General features: G+C 38.0%; 1 protein-coding gene across 3 annotated transcripts in view; it reads right to left on the bottom strand.

Moving 5' to 3' along the window:
• The window catches only part of furina (furin (paired basic amino acid cleaving enzyme) a), an 87,507-nt gene that overhangs the window by 27,258 nt on the left and 45,191 nt on the right, over positions 1–15,058 (bottom strand). For all 3 annotated transcript variants that reach the window (XM_053512636.1, XM_053512637.1, XM_053512638.1), the window contains exons 3-6: positions 13,693–13,791; positions 6,981–7,076; positions 3,672–3,800; positions 3,511–3,587 (exon numbers count right to left, since the gene is read on the bottom strand). In XM_053512636.1, the coding sequence (XP_053368611.1) occupies positions 3,511–3,587; positions 3,672–3,800; positions 6,981–7,076; positions 13,693–13,791 (401 nt within the window). The remainder of the gene's footprint in view (positions 1–3,510; positions 3,588–3,671; positions 3,801–6,980; positions 7,077–13,692; positions 13,792–15,058) is intronic.

The raw sequence follows: 15,058 nt of genomic DNA, 5'->3' as shown, positions 1-15,058 counted from the left end.
AAGATGGATGAATGGATGGACATAGTTTATTAACCCCAAAGATAATTTTTAAATGTTACAGCAGCCAGTTCATGAATTATATAACAAAATACAGGCAAACAATGTGTAAAACTAGGCTAGGTTATAATAAAAAACTATCATGTCTATATATCACACTATGGGGAAAAAAAAAAAAAAAAAAAATTTACAACTGGCATCAACAACTGGCAATAGGTGATGCGCAACTATCATAATTGGTGATGAATGAAAAATAAAATAATTATTTGAATCCAAAAGCTTTCCTGACAACCTAAAAACATAAGGGTGAAAAGCAGATATCGAAAGCCCATTTGGCACTAGTACCCTCTACAGCAGGCAGCAATACAAATTAATGGATAGACAGAATCTGGCAGACTGCCACCTGTACTGTGATCTAAGGCTGCCAAAAGCACCAGAAAACACATTCATAACCACACTGTAACTCAGTGATGACTAAATGGGCTTTTCTTTTGATTGTGCGCTTTCGTAAAGTTGCCAAAAAAGAGACGCAGGCAAATGATTCATCATAAACATTTAAATTCCATATATGGGGCCGAACGCCATGCTGCTTTCACGGCATGAAGAAAAGTGCTCTGACTCAGCGAGTATTGGACAAGGAAAAATTTTCCTTCCCAAGAAGAGAGGGAGAGAGACGTTTGCACATTCATCACAAGATTTTTTTTTTCTGAAAGGAGTATTCTCTCAAGATGATGGATATCATGCTGTTACAGATCTACTTAAAGCCACTAAAAGCACAGATGATCTATTTCTTTTTAGAAGAACTACACTGACCATCTGCTCCACCTCATCGGATTTTAAAATTCAAGAGTTTCACGTAGTAGTTACTAATTTTGCAAAATACATCTCGTTATCTTTGCAATAAATAAATAAACCTAGTCTGAAAGAACAGTCAATGGGATTGCAAGTAAATGAGATATTACCTTAAGTAAACATGCGGGTTTGGCTAAACTCCTAGCCAAGGTGAATGGGGGCGTATAGAGGAACTGCACTTTTTTTGTCTTTGGGTTTGACATACAGTATTTAAGGATTTGCCAAAAGGAAAATTGTCCTGGATCAGGTCAAAACGCCAAATGCATCTATGGACTGGATTATGATGGGTGAAAGAGGGCTTTGTACAAGCGAACAGAGATGGGCTTTATAAAAGAACCAAGTAGCGACTTAAAAGCCCCATGGGGAACTCCGTCACTAAGGCCAAAAAGAGCAAGGCAAGCTAGCTAAACACAAGCTTTATTATTTAAAAGGTTTAAAATTCTTAACTGTGGTGTTGTGGGGGTCTTCTGGCAGGCAGATGAGACTGATGTATAGGGTAAGCATAAAGTGCTTCCATAATTATGTGATTATTTACAACCATATCATAGAAAGTCAGCTTGACAAACATAACGGTCGCCGTATCACTTAGACCAATTATCAGAACTTTTTTTCTCTCTCCTAAACAGATGACAATGCAATCACCAGTATCAGAATGTTGTATATGAAAGAGAAAGCCCAGCATCTTTTGTATTGTTGAGAAACTAAATCGCCAGTTCCAGTTTAAGGAAGGGTCAGATCAGTGACCTTAAACGAACGGTTTTCAGGCAGGTAGCACATGCTAAAGTTTACGAATAGCTAAAGAATATCATGGTTTAATTTGATTTAAATAAACAATATCTCTGTACTTCGCATGGGTTTTAGATAACATATGATTAAAATCAGGGAAATACTTTATGCTTTGACTTTATGTTCACTTTTTACCCTGTAGTTTCATGCATATAAATTAGTTTTATGTAATGCTAAAAAAGTCAGGTCATCATTAATAAAATTTTATTAGCCTTTATTTCATTTGGAGCTCCTCTTAAACCTATTTTTACAGCGCAACAACATCCAACATGATCGTGTTAATCAAAGCATCACCCAACAGTCTCAGGGCACAGCAGTTATAAGCCTGTTTGCAACTTGACTTGGGAAATGCTACAAAAAACAATATTTTGGCTAAATTTTTTATTGTAGGCACATAATCTAAATAGTACATGGGTGATATTTTATTCTGCAGCCTACTACATCAGAGTGAACTGTCCAAACAACCCATTTTGCTAACTCTTAATTAATTATAAGTCCTACAGTTTAGTGCTCTTGGTTGCACCAGTTCAATCTATTAATTGAGTTTGAAAGTAATACGAAGGATAAGATGGAAAAACGAGGAGATGTAATCTAAAACCACAAGACAAGTGTTTGACAAAAAAGTTTTAAGGAATCTTAGAATCTTGGTCCTTTAAATCTTATGCACCGCTAACTACACTAATAAGAAGCAGGATCTCACAGACACAATGTGAAACTACATCTTTTGCATAGAGAGCACAATTTCAGAGATAGTTCCACTTCAAATTCAGTCAAGAAGATCAACCTTCTTGCACCTCTGAGCTTTTTTAGTCTGTCGTTATTAATTACACTTTGCAGATGAATAACAAAGCTATAACATCCCAAAGCACAGAAAGTCTAAAATAAAAAACCCTTCAAATTTTACCCAATTCAGTACATAATAAATTTCGCCACCAGAAGCAACGACAAATGCGGCCCATCAGAGTTTTTTGTTGTGTTGTTGCTCTTAGACTTGATTTAATCACTTGGCTCTAAGTGGAGTGACAAATGGGAGAAAAGCTTTTTCTGGTTTATAGCTCTTCATGCAATCTGCTCCTGTCACTAAAGCAAATGTACTTTAAATGTGGTTGATTTATCTGACTGAAGGCAAGCCACGAAATGCCTATGCATGTGGGAAGATTGTTTTGGTTGCTAGGGTGGATTGTTGTTAGGTTTGCCCCGTATCAACAACTGGCAAAATGAATTCTCAAATCCAAGAGAATCGAGTAGAAACCAATATGAGGCAGGAAGATACAGCTACATTTTAGTGTTTCCTAAACCATAAAGGGTAGACCAAATTGTGTTTAAAGATTAAAACTGCTCCCATAACCCATACGAAATATGCACAAATTCGCAGAGATGAAATAAGGTGAACATAAAAAGCACTTTGGCTTGGAGCCATAAAGAGTCAGTTTGTTGCACAGTGCCTATTGTGGAGCTATAACTACATTTATGACTGTATGCATTTCACTTAGGGGAGGCTTGTGTATATAACAGCTTGACAATGGTGTAGCACACATGATATGAAGAGGATGAAAGCCTCTTCATATGTAAGCCTCCTTTAAGCTTTGCATTTTGAGCTCCTGTTTTGTGCTGCTCAGCACTGACACTGATTTACAAATGTCTCTTAGAAGCTTCTGGGGCTGTGGACACACTTCCTCACACCCTGACATGAAGAGTCAAAAGGAGATCTATGAACTAGGCCAGTAGAGAGCTGTTTACACAAGGTAATGATCTGGTGCTGAGTTTTTTCTTTTTCTTTCTCAGAGATCAGTGCACTCACACCTAACCTTTTATACACACATTTGTTTTTTTTTTTATTGCCAACTCTGTTGTTAGCATCTGCTGCAGACCTACCTGTTGTCATTGAGCTGGGTATATCGAGGCTGAGGGTCTGGATCTCCATCGTTCACATCGTAGCTGGCATCAGGATCCTAAAGGTGAGGAATTTGTAAAAAATTTGGGGGGATTTCAAATTTAAATTGTACAGTGTGGGATGCTTTTCTGTTCAGACTCACATAATTCCTCTCGAGGTCTGGGTGGTTCTTTTCAATTCCATCATCCAATATGGACACCACCACATCTTTTCCGGTAACACCTTGCTTCCAGGCTTCTTTCACATTGAGGTCACGATGGTTGGTATTGAACTGAAAAGAAAACATGAGAAACGTATTACATGATCCAAGCAGGACATAAAGGGAGGAGAAACAATGCCACAGAAATATATTTAGCCACTAAAGATGGGGTACCTATTGCACTTGCTATTGAAGCTATTGAGATCCCAATCTTGCCCTGAGCACAATATGCCCTTACAGTGCTAATGATAACCCATGTGCTAAGATTCACCAATTTCCTTTTGTTAACAAAAGCTCTACGATCACACGAAGATTTTAATTTAAGATAAAGGCCTGGAAACCAAGGCTGTCTGGATTCCACAGTGACTTTCTAGGGTTCTGGCAGAAGAAATTCATCAGGATTTCAGGCAGTTAACTGTTGACGCTATATCCCTCAGATTCGCAGTCATGGGCCATTGACCCTGACGATAACACACACCACCTTTAATCCACCCACACAACTGCCACAAGATTGTGGGGAAAAGCATATAAAGGCATTCCTTAGTTTTATGTTCACATAGTATAGCAGAAGAAAATAGATATTTCAATACTTCATCACCAACTGTTTCAATTTACCCTTCCCAGGGGGAAAAAACAAAAAAGGGATATAAAAGAGATAATAGTCGGCAACTATGTGATGATCCATTGATGGACCATTCTACAGTCATGGATTCTGATTCAGAGCGCGACACTTCAGTGAACTGAGACAACGTACAGGAATCTCATCACAATAACGATTTGCGTGATGTATTGCTGCTGCTGACCTTTAGTCAATTGCTGTTGAAATTTTATATCATTGAGTCATTTGACACAAGAACATAACAGCAGCTTTAAACTGAGAAAAAGATCATGATATAAAGTAGTTTTTTGATTTCGCGACTCTGCTATTCTGCGCTGCAGTGCAGAGTCTCAGGCTTCTGTTTACAATTCCATCTTATTTTACTAAATGAAACAAACATCCATCGTTTCACTGGTTCATTAGCCGGAACGGCCCTTTCGACTAATACTTTTCCTTCGATTCCAGAATGATGATCCGTTTTCCTGACAGTTAGTGATTTATATTATTCTATACGACTGAGAATTAGAGGCGAAACAACTTTGCATTTTTCACCACTAAAGATTTATAATTTAGGAACATTGTGCTATGGATATTTCAGTCTATTTCCACAAACACTTACTTCTAAACGGCCAAATTAAAAACAGACATGGACATTTGTAGAGGATGCTAACACCTTATTAACTCTTATAATATTTAATGCATACATATAATCAGTGTTTTACGATTTGCTCACAGTGAGGGCAAATGCACTGCACAAATCATAAACTTGTGCTACATTTAGACACGTTTCAAAACATGAAGCGTTCTGATAGCTGGGAAATAAAGTTTCCTTACAGCTACAAGTGGTGGTTAAAAGCTCTAAGCTACTAATCAGAAGGTTGTGAGGTCAAAACCCAACATGGCAACCTGCCAGTTTAGAGCCATTGGGCAGGGCCCATAACCCTCATTCGCTTCAGTCCGCTCAGATAAAAGCTTGCCAAATAAGTAAATGTGATTTCTGCTTGACGTGACAAATGTGTAAATTATTACTGCAATAAACAATATATTGACTTATGCATTAGAAGCAAACTATTATAACCCCTGCCCTATTATGAAACCACTAACAAATAACAGAAAAAAAAAATGATAGATTGCTATTTTGCTGCAGTAGACTACCAGCTAATGGTGAAAAACTACTATGAAATGGGGTAATTAACTTCACATCATGTCAAGATTTGCTAGTTTGGCAAACTATCCAGCTTTTTTTTTTTGCAAAAAAAAGGGGACTGTGATGCTGGAAAATGTTTGGGTCCAATAATTCGTATACATAGACATCCTAAACAATTGTAAGCTTTCAAGGGTCATATATAGAAAAAGTCAGGTGTCAAATTTTTTTTAGGATTACAGTGAATTTTGAGTTTTATGTACAGAAACATTGCAATATTATAAAAAAAATTGTACTGTTACCAAAACCCAAAACATAATATATATTTGGCTCGTTACAATAAAAACTCAGTTGATGCATTACTTTATCATGGATAACCTCGCTCTCATCTTCTGAAGGAGCAATGTGCATAAAATTTGCCATGTGACTATGTCCAGCTGTAATGTCTTGCTATGAAAAAGTAAGAAAGATATTCTGATTGTGCATTTTGTCCTGACATAATGATGTGCCGTTTAGATAATGCAAGCAGAGAGAGAGGACCATCGGAATGCTTCAACCTGGTGCAACACAAGCAGCCTTCGCCGGAGTTGGCAGGAATACCATGTCCAGGCTATGAAACAGATTTAGACCAACTGGTTCCATTGCTGTTCATCCTAGGTCTGGAACAGGGGTGTCAAACTAGATCCAGAAAGGGCCGGTATGGGTGCAGGCTTTCATTCCAACCAAGCAGAAGCCACACCTGACTCCACTTGTTTAATTAGTCGTTCTTGGCTTTCAATAGACTATCAGGTGTGGCTCCTGCTTCGTTGGAATGAAAGCCTGCACACACGCCCCTTCTGCATGTACTTTGACACCCAGGGACTAAAAGGCCGAAATTGACAACGGCAAGTTTTGTGGTAATTTGTGGCGTCATTTGAAAAACTGAACAGAAAATGCTGCCACGACAGCAGCTGGACTTGCAGGGTCAAACACAATAAGTCGTTGGACTATGCAATGATGCTTGGCTGCAGCTGGACTTTCGGAAAGTGCAAGAAAGACAAATCATGAGCCAATTTTAGCCAAACTGAATTATAATTTATACTTTTTCTAATTCTAATTGATTAAAATTTTTTAAAAGTCTGTAAATCTACTTTGCGACAAAGACCATTGTAAAAAGTATGTTCAAAGGCCATTGTTAAATTGGAGTTAAACATTGCCTCTAAGCCATTGTCATCTGAATTTTAAATTTCTGGAGCTTATAGACATAGATATTTTTTTTATAAAATCAAATAGCCTTCTTAAAAAATCTATATGCTCAACATTTATTTTGCCCAGGAGTTTAAAAAACCACAACAAAAAAACACCACTTTGGGTGGACCATATTTAATCCCAACATACAGAACTTCATACTCAGATCGGAAGCATACACCTTATTTATGGGCCAGCTGTTGTACAGATGTAACAGAATTATGCATGGTGGCCTTCACTCGTTTCCCACATTTGCCCAAGCGATACTGTATGTAGGACTTACCAGGTACCACTGCTGTTCAAACTTGGGATCAGCTGGCTCGGAATAAATGTCCCTCTTCTTCCTCGATTTCACCACTTGTTGCTCTGCCCATTTTACCTTAAAAACACAATAGTGACATAATGAAGAATAAAAAAGCAGTGTTAACAACTCTAGCTGTTTTAATACTATTCCAGTTTTGATGTTAACTCAAAATGAAGTGTTAAGATTTGACTGGTTCAATTAACGTGTATACACCACTAAACTTTACTTCAGTTATATTACACAGTCCCATAAATCAACTTGCTCATGTTCATCCATTTATGTTCATGTCTAACTTAAGAAAGGATCCTTAGCATTTACATTTAATCTGCCCCCCCAGGCCTCAGCAGTACTGAAATTAGACGTTATATTAGACAGATATGGAGGCAAGCAGTCACGATGTTATAAGTGAAAATATGGCCAACAACTATAAACAGCAGTTCTATTTTCAGAATTACTTTTATTTAGTAATAGCATGCCTGGTGAGAAAGAATGGTTTGGTGGAGTTTAATAGCAACTCTTTAGCATGTGTCTAAACACCAAGGGCTAAAATGATACTAATGTATCAAAATAATCTGAGCGATACGTCTATTATTGTTGTTCCTGTAACAACTTCTGATGGCTTTGGAAACCTGTACAACCATCATGCCAATAATGGCCAGTAAACCAGGAGTGAATACAGACAGATAAACTCTTTACTGAAGCAGAACATCTAGCCTCCTCTGTTTAGCAGCAATGTGACAGTTCAGCTAAAGTGACTGGAGTCTACAGGCAAAGTAAATCACGCCTGACAAAAGGTGCAAACGCAGCTTAAAAGAACCGCAGGTTCATCTTGGTGGCTACTTGGAAATTACCCTCAAGCTCTCAACTCGCAAGCAAATTCCAAAAAAGAGTCAACCTTCTTCTAAAGCGGTTTCATTCTGAAAGTAACACCCGCAAAGTGGGAGTAAGAGAAAACAGTTGAACATGAGACATCAGTTGATATCAAAGGGTTAGACATTTACAGGATTTAGAAGACGCCCTTATACAGAGTGACTTAGATTATCTCTCTCTTTTCTTTTTTTTTTTACTTTTTTTTTTATTTATTTTAAATCTGAGCAATTGAACGTTACGGTCTTTGCTCGAAGACCCAACAGAAGCAACTTGGTGGTGCTGGGGTTTAAACTAGACTCATACTGATCAGTAGTCCAAAACTATAACCACTAGCTACCCTTGCCATGACATCTACATCTAGAGCAATAATGGAAAAACACAATGTGTGTCAATATGGTCTACTTAACCAATATAAACTGCTGAGGTGTTATAACATTCACTGGTTTCCTAGGAACTCCTATAGAAATGGTTTGGAATGATGAAAAACTGTACTTAACTTTGTACCAGGGGGTTTGGCAATAACTCATAGCCAAGTTCCCGTAATGTGTGGTTGGTTGTGTGTATAGTTCCCACAGACAGACGTGTCTATTCCGCAAGTTGGCAACAAGATATCCATTGATTTTCAAGGATCAGGCGTTTCGCTCATTGACGAAAACAACTGCAGTGGGCTACAAGCCACCTTTCTCTTGGAGCAAACTCAGAACTGAAGAATATTAGGTACACCATAGCTTAATAATATACCAGTTGTAGTTAAATAGTTTACCCTTAATAGGAAATGTTTCAAGATCATTTTTAATTGGTTTGGTAAAAATGTGCACCAATTTTTAAATTACAAGACGTACTGAAAAAGGTGGCCTTTTTATACCATATAATCACCTATTATCTATCGACTAAACCATGGTAAATAATCTCAATACTGACCAAAATTATTGTATTTTTTGCCATAATCAAAGAGCCCAACATCATCTCTGACACCTGGTCAAATTTTTACTGTGAGAGTGTCTCAGGATTTTCACTTTTTAAATGTTTGCCCTTTTGAACTATAAATGTGGATTACACTGCCTCATCCTAATAATTTTAAAAAATAATCATTTGGAAAGTTATGATATATTAAAAAGGCCATATGAGGTTAATACATATCTATAGAGATCTCTTGAACAAAAACAATTTAAAAGAATTAGTGCTCAAGTTAAACAAGGCAAGAATTCAGACAAGCCAGTCATAGGAGACAATCTAAACCCTGGCTTATTTTACTTCTACTGATGTCAAAAAGCTTTTTGTAAGAGAAGAGTAGCTTGAGGATCATGGGATAATTTCAATTTCTCTCTAATCCCCACAAACCCAACAGGCAGGAGATAATGTTGAGCTCATTTCCTCGACTCCAATGGGAAACCACTGCATTCCCCATCATCATGCAATGACGGCCAGAGTTAATAATGTAAACCTGAGAGCATTCCTGTGACAGACATTCGTTAAGACTATGTCTAGGTTCACTTCACAGCCACAACACAAACAGGACCGACTCCGTTCTGCCTCAGGGTCTGGTGTTAATGAGGTTTTAAGCTAAACATTATGTGATTGAAAATCTCTAGGTACTGTACTTAGATTAGAAACCAAGTCTATGATTAGTGAGTATACTTTTCTGAATATCAACAAGATTCTACTCTAGGTAGATTCTATTCTACTCCTGCCAACCTCCCAGAGGTTTAAGACACAAAACACACACAGGTCTCTCTTCTGCCCCACCATCCCCACCATAAATCCAAGCGCAACATAGGCTTCATCATGTTTTCCTTTCGGCTGGCTTTTTGGTCGATTAGGCTGATGATGCTGAATCACCTGCTTTTTTGTGGTCCATGTAACAAATGTATCCATTGACGTTATTATGCTCACTACATACAGTACGCTACTGAACAGGTGGTGTTAACTCTGTTAGCTCGAAAATGCCACCCCTGCCACGGATTGCCCCCCTACATAATCTCTTTCAAATAATACATTAAAACATAAATTCATAGGTTTATGGTTTACAAATTACAAATTATAACTAATGAATTTCATTATTAAATAAGCAATATAAAAAATGTATAGGGGAAAAAATATATAAATTAAATATTTTTTTCATATACAACATGTGTATTTTTATATTGCTTATTTTATAATAAAAATCGGTAATTTTTCACCACAAACAATATTTATTTAGTATAATTTGTGATAAATAATTTGTTATTTGTACATTGACAAACCCCTGCAAAATAAATCTTTTTTGGGGATTTGTATTAATCGTCTCGACGGCTGTCATGTGCCTAGGGTTAATTATAATAGTAATACTATATTTAATAATAATAATAAACCTTTAAAAGTCCTAATATAATATTTGATAGAGATTATGTAGGGGGGCAATCCGTGGGAGGGGGGCATTTTAGCGCATAACACCTGTTTGTGTCCGAAGTAAAGTTAGTTTTATATTCGCATCTGCGTAAATAAACCCGAAAATAAGACCCACATATATTGCCTCTCTACATCGTCTTTAAGCTACATCCGCCTTAAATTATACATGTTTAAAAGCATAAATACCATTATTTTTTATGACGCAACAGATGATTTAGGGATCATCGCAAAAAGCCGCACACCAACAAATAGCGTAGAACGATATTGATCTTCCCTTCTGTTCAGCGCCTGAAGGATCAAAAAGCAACTTTGTTGCCACACTGGAAACTAGAAATGCCAGACTAGTACTGCCTGATAAAATATTAATTCTTAACAAAAATACAGAAACATTAGCATACACATTGGAATAAAATGTGTGAAATTACATATATAAGGAAACATTCGGTTATATATATTATTCCTCTGCAATCAACATGCCGACGTTAAACCATTATTGTTGCACTACGGTTTCACTTTTTCTCTGATTTTATTTTAATTTACTTGTATTAATGATCCATTTCTTTGCATGTGATTGTTTAGTTTCGAGTGTCCGATCTTTATTGTCAATAAAGAAAAGCATGAATTAGAATAGGTACTTTCCTATTATTTTCCACTAATTCCCTCCCGTTCATTGCGCCCCACCAGTCATGTCTTTATTCCCCACTAGTGGGGCGAGCCCCACACTTTGAAAACCACTGCTCTAAGGAAAGTGATCGTATCTTAAATCATTACTGGTGACGAGGCATGGATTTCTCACTATGATTCTGAGAGTAAACGGCAAAGTACAGAACAGAAACATCCTCAGTCACCAACGAAGAAAAAGTTAAAAACTTAACCATCAGCTGAAAAATTGATGCTTACAGTTTTCTGGGATTCTCAAGGACCGGTATTGGAAATTTATCAGGAAAAAGGTTCAACAATAAACAGTGAGGTGCTTACTGAAGAGCTGAAGTCTAAACCTCAGATTAAACACTTCCCACACGTCTGCACACTTCCGCCCACATTGTCGACACTCTACAAAAACTTTGTTTTAAGGTGATAAAGCATCCCCCCTATAGTCCTGATCTTCCTGAAAGCAGCCCTACGAGGATGAAAACTGCACTTCTGATGAAGAAGTGAAGACAGCGGTGCATACATGGCTCTCAGCTCAGAAAAACATTTTTAACGCCTGAAATATTTTTAATGAGGGAATACGAAAACTTGTAGGCTGAAGGACAGTGTATTGAAAAGCAAGGAGATTATGTTAAAAAATAGTTTTTTTGTTCTCTAAAAATTTATTAAAATAAGTTTTACCATCAGAATGTGAAAAATTTTGGACTCACTTTCGTCTGCCAGCATTCTAGCTAATCGGTGTGAGGAAAAGAATAAGCCAACGCTTCCAGCAGTGATTTTTAAGTAATAAAGAAGAACTAAAAGATGCGGACTAGAAGCTCCAGCAGGAGAGATACAAATCTCCATTATAAATGAGTCTGCAAGCTTATAATCTAAAAAAAGCTTAACTGACCGGCCACTCTCCAGACGCTTCAAATAGAGAAGGCGGTGGCGGGTAGCGAATATCTGAGATATTTGTCCGTCTGGATAAATTATTGTAATTTCCTCCCCGAAAGATATGAAACATGAATCAATGATGGTGGAATAACATGTCTGAAAACTTTAATGAAAGTTTCCAAGGGTAAAGCTTTGAAAATATTCCTAGCCTGTCCGAGATTTAGTCAATATAACTTTAAAGTAGCAAAAGCTATATGGTAAAAGAAAAAAAAAAAAAGTTTGTTTCATCGCTATGTCTTTGTCCACAAGTTGCCTTAGTGGTGATAAGGGCTGTTTAAATGCCAGGAAGGCTCCCATTTCAGAACTTGGAGCTAAGGGAGCAAAAGAATTCAACAACAGGAAGTGCAGGGCGGCTAACGGAAATCTCATCAGGATTTGTTCAGAGGGTGGGCAATGGCATTTGGCACAACTGAAAGTTGTTTTCAGCAGCTTCATTACTTCAAGATTCAAATCATCTGCATATAATAATGACTTCACTGTGGTAACAAACAGCTCTATCTCTACCTGTGATAAATAATGATTAAGCAAAAACCTCTCTAACCAGTCATCTACAGAAACGGCTTCAGGGCTTAGCATTTTTTTTTTTTGTCATGGTTTCTGAACCAGTCCATTCTCACCACATGACCTTTAGTGCTTTTATTTTCATTATTCCTGGTGGGAGACTTGATAATGAGTTTAATCAGTTGAGTTGGACAATTTTTTGACCTTCAAATCTGAATTAATGGCTGGTGAACCTCTGGGACGCCTTTGGTTGGCGGTCTGAGACATTCACACACATTATAGAGACACATGCACATCCCACCCAGTGTGCAGTCGTTGTGGCGAGATCCCAGGTGGCCTCATTATTCACACACCTCATCACTTCTGCAAACCAGACTAGAGTGTTTTTGCACCTCCAGCTAAGCTAGGCTCACCCCTGTGGGCTAACCAGCACGAGTCTGCAAGCAGACTGTAGCCCCCCTCTAGAAGGTGAGTCATGGCACATGGCGATTCGTTCAGTGATTTCCATTAAGGAGATTTTTTCGCCTCTGGAACTGAAGGTGTGTAGATCATGTTTCATGTCGCCTCTGATCTTGCCATCTGGATTGAAGCGGATGGCGAGTGACGAGCATTCGGACGACTCTGAATAGCAGCAGATGTTGGGCCGAGCCATTTGAGGCGCCTCGACTTCAAAAGTTGTCGAAGATTCACAAAGGCGGCGCTTTACATGGGCTTAATAAAAAAAAAAACCCACAAAAAACGATGAGTGGGGTAGGGCCATTGATAGCTAGAGGAGATGGCACAATCTAAAGAGCTTTTAAGGAGCCTTTCAATTATAATGTGGCAGGAAAAACACCAAGTGGAAAATTGTGCAAGCAGACAATGATGTGGGTCAACAGGGCATATTTCAATAATATTTAATTAAGACATAGCAGGGCATACCACCACAGTAATCTAATAAGTTAATTCACATTTCACAGGAGGGCACCCAAGCCCTTACTAAAGTTATAAATACATGCTTATGTTTTTGTGCCAGTCAGTTAGTTAACAGATAAATGTCTGACCCTGTTCAAACAGATTGATTATGACCAGTGTACCGCTATTTATTTTTATATCCACATAAATATATGTATACCAGCAAATTTCTCTCTCTAAAGTGAATTGTGTTGGCCTACAAACCCAAGTAAACTTGTGTGATATTCTCAAAATACCCTCATTCCGGGTTTAGTCCGATTTAGTCTGATTTTGACCTAATCCATGTTACTCCTATCACACAGAATAAACGCTACCTTTGAGTGCACAGGCTCAAAAATCATACACCGAGTTAATCAATGTCTGGAAGCGTTGTGGAACATTTCTAGCATACCTGGGGTTCTCTGTGCAGGCGAATGTGTGTTCCTCTGTTTTGTGATAAAGACCGTTTCACCACCCTGCGGTGCCGGAAATGGTAGTAGTCTCCAAATATCTGCCAAAACACACATAGAGAGAAAAAACATTTAGACTTGCATCTTGAAGATATGCTAGGTAAAACACAGGGTTGCTGTGGAACTTCGAAAATGAGGAAATGCATTTCTATTTAAAAAAATGTAAAAAATGAATGACCAAAAAAAAGAATGAACACCGTGGCAAACCACACTGCATAACTAAACCTTTTGGATGACTCTCACTAAGAAAGGAAAGAAGGAGAACATTTTAGGTAATACATCTCCACCATCATGAATAAAGCAATAAATAAATCAGGAGGAGACGCTAATGAAATATGTGGTTAGACAGATATGGTAACAATAAGAGAAAAAAGGATCAAAAGAGCAGGGGAGAACGACAGCAGGACTCTATTCTCTGACATGAAGAGAAGGACTTCAAGAGAATTAGACACACAGTAAGACAGCTCCACTTAATGAAGCTGCCAAGTTAAGGCTGGCTTAACGAAAACTGGCAGCATAGATTAAGCTGCTCCAGTATTACAGGTCATCTCAAAGCGCTCCAAGTACCCCAACCATGACCTCATTTTTAGGTAAAAGGCTCAGACACAATGATGCACACAGAAGACTGATGCTGCTGATCTAAAGTCAGACAGCTTCACATCCACGCAAACTGCTAAGCTTTAGTTTCTGAGCAGATCGATTCGCTCTCTGATGAATAGGAGAAAGCAGAAGTTCATGCGCTGCTAAGCTCCTGATGTGTGCGTCAGAAGGCTCTGTGTGGCCTCGACAAAAAGGCTGTAAGGCATAATATGGTTTCGAACACCTAATGTCCCCTGAATAACAGGCTGATAGTTTCATTAGATGCTATGCAGCTAAATAGATCATGATCAGCTGGAGTATAAATTAGACTGTAAACTTCTAAAATATGAATTTCATGCAAATGATATGAAAAATGTCCATTTTTAAAATGGTTTAACATAACACAATGTCTTTTAGGGTGTGTTCACACTTGACATGTTTAATTCAATTAAACATAAATTTCTTTGCAGTTACTCCATTAGTGCGGTTTACTAGAACCTTAGTACACGCCAAGCAAGTGATCTGAGATCACTTAAAAAGGTGCATCTCGGTCTGCTTTCAAACAAACTCTGGTGCGGTTCGACTGAAATATAAAAACTCACCATGGACCAATGATATGTTAATGACCCAGGTCTGCTTTGCTAGCGTTAACGGATAATGAGGACTGAACCTGAGAACTGTTCAACTCTGCATCATCTGATGTAGAGGAGGCAGCGTTTGGACAGACAC

Source organism: Clarias gariepinus, chromosome 15, assembly GCF_024256425.1.
Source record: "Clarias gariepinus isolate MV-2021 ecotype Netherlands chromosome 15, CGAR_prim_01v2, whole genome shotgun sequence".
Classification (NCBI taxonomy): domain Eukaryota; kingdom Metazoa; phylum Chordata; class Actinopteri; order Siluriformes; family Clariidae; genus Clarias; species Clarias gariepinus.
Note: the sequence above shows the minus strand (reverse complement) of the source record. Positions and strands in the feature narration are given on the sequence as shown.